The sequence below is a fragment of the Syngnathus floridae genome, chromosome 8, assembly GCF_059516105.1.
Source record: "Syngnathus floridae isolate MCC-2025c chromosome 8, RoL_Sflo_1.0, whole genome shotgun sequence".
Taxonomy (NCBI): domain Eukaryota; kingdom Metazoa; phylum Chordata; class Actinopteri; order Syngnathiformes; family Syngnathidae; genus Syngnathus; species Syngnathus floridae.
This window is the reverse complement of record NC_142420.1, coordinates 10,115,863-10,131,120: the sequence shown is the minus strand read 5'-3', so window position 1 is coordinate 10,131,120 and position 15,258 is coordinate 10,115,863. Positions and strand designations below refer to the sequence as shown.

The window sequence follows — 15,258 nt, the reverse complement described above, 5'->3', positions numbered from 1 at the left end:
ATTATTTCTTCCTTTTTTTTATGGTGGCAGCTCATACCGCGTGTCATCATTCAGCAAAGATGTGGCCCATCCTATCAGCGTCCTTGTGTGCACATCTTCAACGTTATGCACACACACACACACACACACACACACACACACACACACACACACACACACACACACACACACACACACACACACACACGAAACGCTCTCATCTCTCCATGTGCTAAAGTGTTGTGATTGATTTGTGTTACAGGCTCCCTCTCTTTTCCCTCCTCTTTCCATTTAAGTGAAATAATGTATGGAAGCAATCTGCCAAGAGACATTTTGGAAAATCTATTTGAAATCATTTCAGCTGAAGCCCGGGCACTTTGTCTTCTTATGGCGAGAGGAGCAACGTATAATTGTCTGCAGTCTAGTAAAAACACAGTATAACTGCCATCACACTTGACTGAGCTTATGGCCCGCTCGTCCCGTGGCCTCTAGAAGATAGAGCAGTTAATGTTGCCTTTTATTTTAGAGGATATGTCACTTGTATGCCAGATTTATACCATGATACAGCAATTTTGTACAAACAGATGGATAATGGTGTCACTGACGGAAAAAAAATCTCTCTCTCTCGCTCTCTCTATATATATACACCGGGAGGTTTTTTTTTTTATATTGAGTTTAGAACATATTGAGCAACTCCGTCTGCCTTTTCTCTCTTTATCTCTTTAATCTCACCCATATTAGATTTGATTATTTTTGTTTGAGAGAGCAAAATGTGCTTGTAATGGCTCCCTAATAGCAAATGGCGGGGATACAAATCCAGGAAAGGCTGTTGTGCGGCGCTTCCATGAGCACCGCTGATTTATCGAGGTCTTTATGACAGAAAGGAAAATGATGTGCTGCAGGTATAAATCAGGTGAGGAGTAGGAAATTGAACTTAGATATCATCTTGTCAGATGCTTAATGCTCTTCCTCCTGTCACATTCGATAGGACCAATTTGGAGAATCCTGCCGAGGTAAAAAGAAGACAATTAACGATGACAGAGTGGTAATAGATGGAGCCATAAAATGAACCTGCTGCCTGCGGGATGCTTTGTATGATTTCCACATGAGCACCGGATCGCAACTCTTCTCTTCCTTATCCTGCTTGCTTGTGCAACTCTACACAGGACACGGAACAGGAATGGGGAAGCTCGACTTGTGTCTTCTGCCAGCCAATCAATGGAGGTGGCTAATAATAATAATAATAATGACAAAGCTTAAGTAGAATGACAGAAATTAATTTTACTTTTGCATTCACTAAGCCAAATCTGGACAACTAACAAATTAGGGATTTCTAAAATATGGCCCGGGGGCCATTTGTTGCCCACCTTCCATTCCTTTTAGCGGCCCACTCAGATTTGTCTTGGTCCCCATCACTATTTTGATTTTTTTCTAAACAAAATAAAAATGCTTAGCAGAGTAGTTGCCCATATTTTATTAATTAAAAGTGAAAAAAATATGAAGAAAAAAAAACACCAAGCCTAAACTCCAAGATGAATCGAAACAATGTTGCTTTTAAAAATCTCTAAAATGTGAACACACTTGAACAAGTCGTTTCACGCAGCAACGCTTCGAGATTAGTTTGCGAAACGAGAGCATCCTCGCAGTTCAGTACATAATTACAATGCGGTGACATATTGTTTACAGTAATAATTGTCAAACAGAGACGTCATCGCTCTTGCATCGTAATGACCTCGAGACAGGCCAGACAATAACAATGTGCTCTGATCCCTAAATGTCATTCTGCTATCTAAACACTGTTTCATCATGCGTTTGTTATTTGACCAATAGATTTTTTTTCCCCAAACCAATCAAATCTGCGCATCAAACATTTAAATGGCTTGACTTTCTCGAGCTAATTTCTCAGAAGAGGCTGATGACCTTTCGCGTCTTTTTTTCCAGTGGCAATGGAGGAGCGAGCACCAGTCAGCACAATAATGGGCCCGGCTGCTCGGAACCATTACCCCTTCAGTGCTCATCAAGGCCAGCTCTCGTGTACTCTAATGTGATTTTAATGCCGCTCTCAAGGAGATGCTGCTCTTATTACGGTGTAATGATGCTGTTGTCGAGAGCCCGTCGTTACGTCTGATACCGTTGGCACACTAACTGCGTCTGTGACACTCATCTCGGCATTTAGCAACACCGCCTCCATCATGGCTTTTTTTGTTTGCTACTTAATGATTGGGAGAATCAAGGCAAATCTTTAAAAGGCTCCTTTGCTTGATATGATTTTTTTTTTGTATTCAGTTCAGTAGATAGAGCATAACGATAAAGGTCTCTGCTGAGATGAGGGGGGAATTTTTGAAGCGCTCTCACTCGGGGGCAGCAAATGGAAAAGTGACAAGCTTGGTGCACTTGTCTGTTTTACTTATTCGAGGGGCCTCTGTTTCATATTCCACTTCACACGGCAGGCTTATTTTCCTCCGGGGTTCAGGAGGGCACGCTCTTTCATTTCTTCAGAAAATTGTTTCGCAGGATTTCAATCTTTGGCTGCAACTTATGACAGAACACAATATCAAGAACGCTTATGTTTCTTATCTGCCATTTTTTCTGGGTATAAATAAAAGATAAGTATAAATTTGACTCAAGTGGCCTCGATGGCGCGTGTGAGAGATGGGAATGAAATGGAACTATGAACCTTGGGACAGTTCCACTGTGGCTTTTCATTGCTTGTACAAAATTACCTCGGCACCGGGGCTTCGTATTTCATCAGTCATTTGATTCCAGTGTGAGAATGTTCGCATTGACGTGACAGAAATGTTGATTCAAGAAGTTTTGGGTGCATCTTTTTTTTATTATCTCACAATCACAGATGATCTGAATATCCTTCATTTCTAATGACTTCATGTCCAGAGTATTATGACCACCTATTATCCAACACAAGAGCTATATCAAATATTCTGCCTCTCCAAAGATTCTAAATGTTTTTAAATAGTTTTGAATATATATTTCACCTCATTAAGCACATGATGACATTTTTGTAATATTGTTTTTAGTTGAAAACTGATCTTCGGACTGAGGCACGAACATCTTCACCCGAAGACAAATGTAACACCAAGTCCAAAACAGACAATAATTTCGGTCACTGTCACAGAGCACTAAAGAAGACACGCATGCACATGTGCAGCCTGCGCATGGCGGAACAAGCTCCCAGTGGTGTGAAAACATCCAAACATTGTCCTATTGATGTCCCATTTTTTTCGCCCCCGTTCAACTCTTGTCAGAGGTCAACCCCAAACAGCATGCGGTGGAATCAGGCGTTACTGTGGATGTCACATTGATGCATTACAAGGCCCCGGAGGTCACGTCTCTGTAAACATACATTATCAAAACCCATAGAAGATGCAGCGCGTTGACCTCTCCCGTAGTTTACAGTGCGTGTTGAGGGAAAGCGGGTCAGACGGTGGCAGCAGAGCAACTTTGGAGCTGCAATGACTTTCTGGTTGCAAATGAAGAGGGTCAAGCAATCAAGAGTGGTCGGGCTCCATGTCAATGCTATTATGCTACGCTGTCTGAAATGATCAATGAGCAAAAATAAAATGATCACAAGATAAAATTGGCCAGCTAATGAAAATGGACTGTTTAAACATTGGCGGTGGAGAACCTAAACAGGTCGGCAATTTGTAAAGCCTGACACACATACGGAATACACAAGAGTTGATGTGATCACGGCTATTTAATCTTTCTCGGAGCCAATAAGTCTTGCTAGCAAGAAGCGCGTCAACATGGTGAACTATGACGAGTTCCACAAATGTCTCGGTAATCTGTGATTTTTTTTTCCATATAGGCCTTTGCTAGAATGCATTTTGAGAAGAATGCTTAAAACCTACACATGTTCTCAAAAATTTATTTTCATATTATTTACACTTAACTGACACATTCACAGCAAACACACATCCATTCACTTGAGTGAAAACATTTAAAGAGATTGTCAAAATGTAAATAGGTTACATCACAAAATACACAAGAGGAAGCCATTTAAAATGTAAAAGGCACGTCCAGCAGGTGCGCAGTACCAACGATAGTCTCCCTTCCCTCTTTGTGGAAATAAATACATATTGCAAGTGCTTTCTATTGTACCGTCGCGTGTAAACATGTTGGTTGCACCACTTTGCTACAAAATCAACATGGCTAAAGCACAGCAGTAAATGGACTTTATAAATAAAAATTCATTCCAGAAACAGTTTTCTATTAAGACATGACGTCAATGACGGAGGTAAACATGTATAAATCCAGCTTGACAAAACTACAGAGGATCCGACAACTGCTTGGTGAGGAGTTTCCTACCACACGCGTAACAATAAAAAGGCTCGCCAAAGCAAAAGGCCGAGTACAGTGAAACCTAGCGGGTTACTGCGCTACTCCAAAGTATGGCCTTTCTCTTTCAATCGGTTTCAACAAAGTTCCAGATGATGTGAAATGTGTTTTCTTTACTCCACATCCATGGCAGACGAATCCTGATATGAAATGCATTTTCTTTACTCCACATCCATGACAGACAAATCCTGCTCTCCATCTGATTTCTCAGAGGGCTCATCTTGTGACTTGGGAGTGCTTTCGGGTTCTGACTCAGGACTGGACCCCGGCGGGGTCGGGGGGGTTGCATGTTGTATGTCTCCTGCTCATGAAACATTTGCAGAAAAAGTATCTTTTAGAATTTATCCATTGTGGGAAGTTCGTATTATGATATTACAATGTCTGAGTTTAATTAATTGTTTTACCCGTGATTTTGGTTTGAGTCATATGTGCATCGTTACCTTTAAGAGGTTGTGGAGAGTCTTCATCGGCAGTGGATGATGAGGAAGGTGCCTCAGAAGACATCTTGAGCTCACCAGTGACCTCGGGAAGTCTGGGTGCTTGAGGTCTGCTCTTCCTTGCAGGGTTGAGGAAATAACAATATGCGCATCGGAAGGCTGAGACAAATAAAACAACACGTGAATGTCATCTCACAAACAGACAGATACATGAATATGAGCCAATTTAGTGTTTCGGTTTTTTTAAAGGCCTGAGGTGCATAAACGCGCAAGATTGATGCGCAGCGTTGGTTTGCATATTCAATCTTGGTGCGAATTTGCTCGCAGGGGTCGGCGGTGGTGGAGGCGTTTAAAAGCCGCATGATATACTGCGCTGCCAAGTTCTAGAGGGCAAATGGAGGCGCAACATTTGAGGGGAGACTGACGAAGAGCTCAGGCTTACCGACGTATTCAAATTCCTCTTTTAACGCCATGCCATTGTGGGACACACACTGCTGGCATATCAGAGCGAACCTGAGGGAGAAATAGAAGAAAAAAAGAAAAAGCTCATTGGTCAGTAACAGAAAACAGTCAAAAAAATTTTTTTATAAATAAAACAAGAAAAAAAACATGTAATGCCAACATATACAACATTTATGACATTTACCTGTTTTGTGGGCCATCTCCAACAAGGTACTCCAGGACTCTGTCCATAGCCCCCCTGTTTCTTGGTAGTACTGGTCTGGCCAGGGGCGGGCCCGGCGGGTGCATCCCTTTACAAACAAACCATTTAGTATGCCATCACGGACATCAAACGTGAGCTTCGGAAAAGAAGACGAAACATTTTGCAAAACTCCTTGCCGTTAATGACTCGCATCTCCCTCGCAACGCACGTCCGGATCCCCCACGGCGTCAGAGAGTAGTAATTAATATAATCTAACATCAAGAGCAATCATAGGAAGATGACTGGTCATTTCGGTGAGACTTGGCAGCATCTCAGTACCCCGCTGCTTATTAATTCGTCGACATATGGAAACTCTGCGGCGACTCTGTGTATCAAATTGCTTTTCACTTTCAATTTTCGGCAGAAGCAGGTGATAGCAAGTGGTGTAAAGCGTTTGTGAGGTTGTTGCCGATGCCAAAGGCAATTTTGCCAAGAAGACATTTAACTGAGATTCCGTCGCCATTGCCCAGAGAACAAACGGCGCTCCGGCTAATTAATCATAGTTAATGTAATCCTGCTTCGTGCATTGCTCACAGTTGGCATTCCACATGGCAATTACGGCTCGCGGCTCCCTCTAGGAGCACATTTCCTTTACTGTTTGCACCCATTTGCTTCTTCCATTGCGTGTTTATAGACCAGAAATAATTTATATTGAATAGTCAGCGCCTCTATACGGGATACACAGATGTCTCCTGCACAGGACAACTGTTCTATAGAAAGTTTTATTTTTGTTTAATCTTTAAAAAAGAAAAAAAAAAGAAAAAAGGCAGCCAACTAATGAGCCACCACTTTCTACACACAAAAGCACTTTTTAAAATTTCAGTTTGTGTAAGAAATGTTGACTCTGAGTAATGATTTAAGACAGTAAGGTATGGAGCCTGAGCAACTGGGCAGTGAGAACCAGGAAGAGTAAATCGGGCTTTAATCAGCCACATTATGATGTGGTTTCCCTCCCCCCCTCCTTCACCCATGGAGGTAACTCACCAAATCCTGGAGCAGGTGTTCCAGGGGTCATGGTCTTTCTCATCAAGCTCTCCTGAGCAGCCGCGGCCGACAGGAACCTCTCTGGGGGTCCTCCCGGAGCCGAGTGGGACGATCGTCCGGGCCCACTGGAAAGAGGTGGGCGGCCCGCTACACCGCTGGCGGGATTGGCCGCCGCTGGGGTTTTCGGGATGACATTGCGCTGGCGGAGCTCTGACAAAAAGAAGAAGGTCTCTGTGAGGTTAAGCGAAGGAGAGAAGCGCAGCAGAGGAAAGTGAGTTGTTATTACTCGTGACTACCTTGGCCTGCTTTTGGCGTCATCTGGGGTCCGAGTGGAGTCGATTCAAGTTCCTTTGTAAAAAGGAAAAAAAAAAAAAAAAACTGTCAGCTGGGCGCATGAAACAATTTGACCCCCATTAGGATTGACTTTGCTCAAAACAAAATAGTTTGCTCACAATTTTCCGCTTGGAATCGGGATCAAATCTTTCCAGAATCATCTTTGCATTCTTATATGTCTCTGTTTCCATAACTTCTGCAAGCTGGAATGAGAAGTGCACGTTGAAAAATGCTGTATACTCATTTAATGATCATCTAATATCTAATTATCTAGCTGTAATAAACTGCACCTACCGTGACATTAGAAGTGACGCAAAGCGCATATCTTCATTTACAGCAAATACCAAATATTTCTACATGTTTACACGTAATATGAAGAATAATTACATTCACTACTTCGATAATGGAGATGGTGAAAATCCATCAGCCCTAATTATTGAAAGTTATTAGACCCGACAGAAGATGACAAGTCATTTCTCAGATTTATTTCGTTGCGGCAGCGCATGCTATTAATTACTGTGACATTACCGGAGTAGTTTACTGGGTTAAGTCTTCACACCAACGCAATGCCATCTGCACACAACCCTTGATTAACAAATACAAAGCGCTGATGGGATCGATAAGAGTGATAATGAAAGGTTCCGACATGACGAGTTGTTCAAGTCATTCAAAAGCGCTGCGATGTGAAATGCGCGTGTTTTCGAGAAGGTTAAAAAAAGACAATAAACAACAATATAGAGCGGCTCAATTGATAACTTACTATTTTCTTCTTTTGCACTTTAAGCGTCTCCAGTTTTTCATCTGAAAAAAAAAAAAAGAGGAATCAATAGATCTAATTTCATGTAAAATTGTACCAAGGAATAAAAAAAGAAAATTCTCATACTATTCTTTTCAAATCTTCGTGAGAATATTATTATCAGGAGTTTTCGAAGCAACCACACTCTGAAAAACAAATAGGAAGACGTTGATTGGCTTGGCATCAGCGACATTTCATTCAAGGCTGATTGTGTGCACTGTGCTTACAATAAAGGAAAGATAACAAAGGGAAGAGCGAGAATAAAGCGCCCCATGAGCTGTTCTGGTAGGTACCAGCAGTACACCACTGCGCAGGTGATGAGGTAGAGAAGCACAGAGTACATAAGCAGTCGGCCAAGCCAGATCTTCAGCTGCCTTTGGTATTTTTCACCGTGCTCCTCATAAAGAATAATGTCCTGGAAGAAGACAATGCTGATGTTAAGTGAAAAAAATATCAAAGAATATTTATTTATTTACCGAATAGCTTAAATGAGATCATGGGTCAAACGTATTAATTTTATTGCCAAAGCCAAGCTGACTTATTTGACATTGTGTTATAAGACATCAACTGAAGCCAGTGTCTTTTATAGACCCGCATGATATTCCTTCGTGCAAAGTTTCGGTTACCCAATCCACAAATAGCTAATGGCATAAATGTACTCCACTCTAACATGTGCGTCTGTCACTCTCGAACTAGCATATTACATCCTCCCAATCTGATGTTGTAACAGGATGAGAATGTTGTGTAACAATGGACCGCAAATTAAAAAACAACAACTAAGTAATCTTTTTGCAGTAGGAGATAGGATGTTTTTCTAAGGAGATGTTTTGCTGCTACTTGACCTGAGCAATGTCAAGTGCTCCAAGGAGAGAGGGCTGAAAATAGCCTCCCAGCTTAACTGTAGTGGCGCACTAAAGCCCCGTCAGTCCTCAAATGAGGAAGTCTTTTCGATACACAAGGATTTATTCGGACTACGCGTCTATTACTCATTTCAGCTTTCTTTTGACAGCACCTGAAGCTTTACAATTGTCATAAAAACTGTCACAGCTGATGGCTTGCGTGGATCCCACTGAGCCAATTAAACGATACACTGAATCTTAAAGTATATGTGGAAAATAAGTAATGCATTCTATACAATTAAATTGCATTGTGATGCTTTTTTTAAGCATACCTTATCTAGTCCCTCCAAAATCTCCACAGTGGAAGGTTTGGCCTGCAAGGGAGAATAAAATGAATTAATTTCTGTGGGTAAAATAAACTTAAAACATTCAGTTTGAAACAAAAACACACCCTCCACCGAGAGATGGCAGCCCCCATCGTGGTGAAAGGAGATTGGAGCCTCTTTAGAAATGTTTTCACTGTTTGACGTCTTCCACCTGTGGACAAAAAGCGGCAATGTTTCACTCAACGAGACATGGGGAAACTTAAAGCCACTTACTCGAAATGAATAGCTTCGAATTCCTTAACGCCTGAAAATAGTCGAAAGATACAACTTTCAACAGGAACCCCCCTGGCTAGCGTCTTGCTAACGACGGCTAGCATAAGAAGTGCACATCGCGTGTGGCTTTTCACTTATTATCCAAAGCAGGACATCGAGTCCACTGCTACTCTAACGGTGAACCTCGAATAAGACGTCAGTTGTGCTTTTAAATAACTTTAATCCACTTTTCCAACAAGTGTTAGCTGCTCGAGCTAACTTTGGCTAGCGAGCGAGTCAATGCTAACATAACGTGTTTCATTGATGCTACATCTTCCAAGCTATTCAACCGCCGGACACTTTGGAATGGAACCAAACATTTAGCTGCCGAATTGAGGGATCAAAAAAAAAATAATAATAATAATAAAAAATACATACCTTGCGTGGATGTGACTGGTTGGACTTTCCTGTGCCTTGTACTGACTATCGGCAGCTCTTCTGGTTTAGATGGTATCAAACTTAGGGGGCGTGTCCCGTTTCAACACCCCAAAACATCGAACATTTGTTCTGTGATGGAGTTAGATCAACTAAACACAACCAGAAGCACTGACCTACATTTACAATCTTAACATTATTGAGCAACTTTGTCCATTTTGCGTATCATTTCAAGTCCATAAACAAATATTTGGCCCACTCAAGTTGTAGTATGGGGCATGTGTACCCACAACAGACATGTCTGCCGAGTGGCGATTGGTGATATTACAACTTAAAGTAACAGTTAACCCTACATGTTCAAATTAAAATTTTAAAATGACAAACATGGTCGGATTAAGGTACAGTATTTACAAGAAATGCTTTTTTGAAACATTTCGTTTCAATTCAATAGTTTGTGCAACGTTTTGCATGGCACTGTGATAAATCTGTTGTTTGAGTTCTCCATTATTCTTTATTTGAATATACTGTATATTCAGTATGTCAGTGTGTATTAAGAATACACCACATCTGTTACAGTTAATGACACACTATGTCGCTTTTTTTTTTGCTTCAAAGATGTCGGCAGTTCCATAAGAAATTGCCTGTTCATGTCTTTTCAAATCCCCAAGCATAACACTACATAATTTATATGTACAAAAAAAAAAAAAGAAAATCTAAAGCATATAGACCTCATCTCAGGAATATTAATTTGTTGCACCACCATTACCATATGCACAGCAAGGAAACTCTGGAAGAATTAATCGTTAACCCAATAAAAGCAATTTCCAAAGATAATTGAGAACACGTTTCGATACATATGCATGAAAAAATCCCGTGCGCAACACGCTCGCAGCCTCCAGTAATTGATTGAGGGGATGACCCGTTATATTAAATGTTATTTGAGAACCATCAAAAGGCACAAAATTGCAATTTGCCCAGCCTGTATCAGAATTAAAAGCCCATTCATCATGATTATGACTTGATAAGCTAATTTAACCGTTTCGCTCCGTCTTAATGAGCTATAGTTGAATTAATGCCATGTAATATATGAAGGTAACATTTGAACAGAAGCAATGATTTGAGACAAACAGAGCAGAAACTACTTTAGGAGCGTAATGGCGGCATAAATCTCATTAAGCTCTCGTCTTCCGCTCACGTTTGGGGAACATTTTAAAGCATTAAATGAGATCTTATAGGTGTTGGAAGCTACCTGATCGTCTGAGGCTGTAACAGCTGCGCCGTGTGATGCAAATATTGCACCAAATGAGAGGAAAATACGATCGGCTTTACTTGGCTTTGGATGAAATAATAAGGAACAAGACAACTAAATTGGTCCTCATTTACCATCTGTATTTATGAACTAATTTGTTTTGAAGTCTCTTTAACAGCATTTTGAAGAATAATCTACTGATGTGTGTTTTCTTAACAGCAAAAGATCGGCTTAAAGCCTTTGGTGCCACTTTCACAATTAGTGACGTTATGATCTATTTTCTCTTAACCCTGCTGAAGAAAAAACAGTCTTAAATTTTACACGTGGATAAAGGTACAAACAATTCTGCAGTTGAAGAACTTTTCACAGGTCAAAATACACATTTCTTAAGACAGAATAGAGTGAATCAAAAACATGAATACATGGCGCTATTGTCTCTAGCCTGTCTACGGTGTTTTGCATTGTGTGCTAGCATTAAGCTATAGAGCTATTTTTTCCACGGCAAAGTTTGAAAATTTGGTTTTATGGGAAACTTCTATTAGGGGTGACAATAAACACATCGTAGTCTGTTTTGTTTTTTGTTTTTATAAATATGTGTATATGATTCTGGTCTAGCTGCCAAACCTCTGCTTTTTGGAAGTGAGCTGAGTTGTGCAAGGTATGCGCTTTAAACTGCAGCGTTGGAATTTTTTGGGGTGGGGTCTCAAAATTGCACTGACCTGCTACCACTGTTTTGGTTTGGTTGTTTTTTGGCTTTGTTTTGCAATTTTAAGCGTGTATCCAGTGGATGAGTTTGGAAACAAGCCAACACGTTTTTTAGTGCATAATTAATGAAGAAAATATGATCTAGTGGGGCACTGCCCCTCCTGTCCCCCATACAGCCACTCCACTATGTGGCATGCCAACTTCCACAGGTGTGAACTTCCATTTCCGGAAAAGGAACCACAGTCATATTTAATTTTTGGCCACAATAACACTTGCTCATGTTGCGGTTCCACCTTCAACGCGTTTTGGCCCCGCTTGCTCCCTGTAGTTTACACTCCACTCCATACCCCCCCTCCCTCTTTTTTTTTTTTTTTTTTTGTCCTCCCGCAGCAGCTGTCACCCCGCATTACTCGCAGTCAGCTAAATGAAACATTATTCTAAACATATGCATCGTAATCAGTCCGGTCACACTTACAAGAACACGCGTTAATAAGGCAATCAATCACAGTGGAACAAGCGAGTTGTGCAGTAACAGCTCATAAACAGTGTGTAATGAAGAATTGGAGGTGAGCGTGACACGGCGCTGATCAGATAATCAATGTCAAAGACGCGATGAATGTCAGTAAACGCACTTTTCATGTGCTTTCTATAAAATCCCCTCAATTTACAACAAGCCGTTCAATTACCCAGAAAATACAGGCAATTACGTGGCGGCCTGATTGGACAGTAGGGGCCGCATCATCGATCCTCGCCTTTCTATATCTCGGCTGTGTGGACATTTAATTTGGGTTTTCTATTAGCACCCAAATAAAGCCGAATATAGCAGAATATTAAACAAGCAAGAGATTTATCCCCGTGGCATAAAAACATTCAGTGAAGGTGACAGGCACTCCACGTTGTTATGACGCGCACCCCCCCCCCCCCCCCCCCCAGCCCCCACTTCTCGGTGGATGCAGAACTAATGGCGTTATTGTGGCCAGTGTTGCCCCCCCCCCCCCCCCCTCCAATCTATCATAATGCAAGGCTCGCTTTAAAGCGCCAGGAAACACGGCGATACATCACGCCCATGTTCGCAGCCCCCTAATCTTGCTTCTTTAATGGCCACGTTTGAAAAAATATATATTTTTCAAGTCCCCGGGGGCCATTCTGGTGCATGTTGTGCGTATATTTGAACCCAGTGCAATTAACGACAGGATCAGCCAGTTTCATTTAGAGGTAATGTACGAATAATGGTAAATGATAGTGCTGGAGTGACCTCTCATAGAAGACACTCCCCCTCCCCCCCAAGCCCCCCACCCCAACATTTGCATGCATTTTTAATTAAGAGCGCGATGGAACTGTGTCACAACATGCAAACACACCGAGAGCTGTAAATAAAATATTTTATGCAGTCTATCGTAAAGACGCGGAAGTGTGTCAACATTTTCTATTTATTTTCCCCCCAAGAACAAACACGATCAATAAATAACAGGATTTACATTTCATATTGCACATTTTTTTTCCAAGTTAAAATATTTAAATCCATACAGTCAGTTATTTTAAATACAATGATAGTTAGACCCCAGAAGGTAAAATGGTCGATATTATAGTCAGTGCTCGTTTTCCAATCCTTGACTGGACTGTGAAAGTAAAAAATAATAAAAATAAAAATAACAAATTATCGAGTCTTTTTGTAATTTGCACAAAAATGCTGATTTTAGGGGGCAATTGGTGTGGTTGGCTCACATCCAGTGTTTTCAACATTAACAACATTCAGAAAGTCACATAAAAAAAAACACATCCACGTTAAGGAAGCATTTCTCTTCCTCAATAACTTAACCATTCGCAAAATAGTCCTTAATTTACAATTCACATGTTTTAAAATTAATAAAACGATGATGTCCCACATATAGGAACGAATAAAATAGTACAGATGAATTTGTCGCAATTGTGTGAGTGTGCTGAGGATCTCCCCGATATGAAAAAGTGTGTTTGATGCCTCGTCTGTAAATAAACAATGAATCGTTTGGTTTCCATTTTTGCAAAAACAACCGTGGGGCTTCCTTTCTGCTTGTATTTTGGCCATCATATTTGCAAGCCTTCATCGGTGACTTATTAACCATATATACAGAGTTTCCTTTGTCTTCGCCTTGGCTCTTTTGTATGTCTAATGACTTCCCTGCGCGGGTTGTTAGGACTTGACAGCGGGTCTCCAAACGAGCCCGTTGCCTCGCAGCCGCCTATTCAAAAAGAAGCTCCCATCTAGGGTGCATGATTGGCAATTTTTGTCATCATGCTCGCATTATTAAGAGAGGAATTGACAAGAAAGAGGCGATGCAAAATGACGCGCCTGCCTGCAAGCTGATTAGGAGGGTCCCCGCAGAGCAGAGGTGCCGCTGCTGATGCTGCCGCTGCTGCTGCAAACATGCTGCCTGCTGCCAAACATCGCCGCCTACCCGCGTCCGCCCTTGTGTAGTCGTGAAAGATGTTTTGGACAGTGGTGGAAAATGCAGAATTGTTGAAGTATTGCAAAAACAGCATCACGGTTCCGATGCAACTGGTGAGTTGGCAAATAGGTTGGATCGATATAAAATAATATCGGACTGTGATTGAAGCCTCTAAATGAAAAGGCTTGACAGTTGATGGCTTATAGACATTTATCTTTTTTTTTTTCAACTTAAAATAAACGAACAGCCGTAGTTGACCTTAAAATGTGCGTGTTAATTCGCAGTTTGTAACATTTTGGGAATTTTATAAATGCAAAAAGGGGTAAAAAAAAAATGGTAGCGTAAAGACACAAAAATATGTCTTATTTTTTATTTTTATTTTAAAATATATTGGCCCTAAAATGCAAGGTGGCTCAAATTTAATTATATTTAGAGATTAATACAAAAATTGGCTTAAAAATATATTAAATCATTACCCAAAATGGACTTTAAATTTTGCAAAGTTAAATCTTACTAAATGGCCAAAAAGTGTCACATAATGCAAAGAGACAGGAACATTTAGAAAACTGCATCGAAATGTAAAAAAACAACGATTGAGTCTTAATATTATTTTCTGATTGGTCGAAATTTTGAAATAAAATCTAACATTGTGTAAAAATTACTCTTAACTGGGGGATGTTGTCACCTGCATGAATGACTGACACCATCTATTGGGGGCTTTGTAGGTGTAACGAAAAAATAGTGGCAAGCAGACAGGCAAGTGTGTGCGTCTCGTATGAGTGTGTGTAATTTTTTTTCTTAAGGTTTGATCCCGGAAGTGTCTTTAAATGACTGCGATTGGTCCATTATAAAATGCTTTGAAAGAACTTCTACACTTGATCAGACAAATTAGATGAAATGAAAAAAAAGAGCCTGTGACTTAAGCTGGGCAAAGAAGCAAATATTGGTTTCAACTGACGAAATGTAGATTTTGAAAACTATTCAGAGTTTAGACTGTGTGTCTTTTTTAAGGTTTGCATCTTAAAATCATTGTTAATTGGCTGAAATTGGTCCATTAGGGGAAAAAAGCTTTTTAACGACATTCAGGTTTAATAAATTAGACGTTCAGTGCAATGAATCTGTTGAATTTGAACTTAAAAATATTGGAAGTTTTTTCTAAAGAATGTTTGGGATGTAGACATTGGCTCTGCTTCAAATTTTAAAAATATGGGGCATCACTTAATTGGTAATTTGTGGAATTTTGGGGGAGTGGAAATTATGCTGTTTTTTTTTCCTTTTAGAATAGTGAATTTGCCATTATTGTAATTGCCTAACGTTGGTCGTTTAGCTTTTTAACGAGTTCCAGTAACGATCAACCGATTTTCAAAACAATCAAATAAACAGAAGGTGTCGATGTGTTGAAAATAGAGCTGCGGTAGGGTTGGGAGGGGGGGGGGGA

At 40.6% G+C, this 15,258-nt stretch overlaps 1 protein-coding gene across 1 annotated transcript; it reads right to left on the bottom strand.

Annotated features, from left to right (window-relative positions):
- Positions 1–3,849: 3,849 nt before the first annotated feature.
- lnpa (limb and neural patterns a) lies at positions 3,850–9,732 on the bottom strand. Its single transcript, XM_088383712.1, has 13 exons — positions 9,444–9,732; positions 8,879–8,964; positions 8,760–8,801; positions 7,816–8,003; positions 7,676–7,734; positions 7,553–7,593; positions 6,912–6,995; positions 6,756–6,807; positions 6,460–6,669; positions 5,419–5,524; positions 5,215–5,285; positions 4,776–4,931; positions 3,850–4,636 (listed from the first exon to the last, which is right to left on the bottom strand). Exons 2-13 carry the CDS (start codon positions 8,903–8,905, stop codon positions 4,497–4,499), a joined length of 1,176 nt encoding a protein of 391 aa, XP_088239838.1. The 5' UTR covers positions 8,906–8,964; positions 9,444–9,732; the 3' UTR covers positions 3,850–4,496.
- Between the last annotated feature and the right edge of the window lie 5,526 nt (positions 9,733–15,258).

Coding starts and splice junctions, on each gene's coding strand:
- lnpa (XM_088383712.1), bottom strand. CDS start 8,905: ATGGGGGCTGCCATCTCTCGGTGGAGG. Junction 7,594..7,675: donor ACGAAGATTTGAAAAGAATA/GTATGAGAATTT, acceptor TTTTTTTTTCAG/ATGAAAAACTGGAGACGCTT. Junction 5,286..5,418: donor GGAGATGGCCCACAAAACAG/GTAAATGTCATA, acceptor TTTCTCCCTCAG/GTTCGCTCTGATATGCCAGC.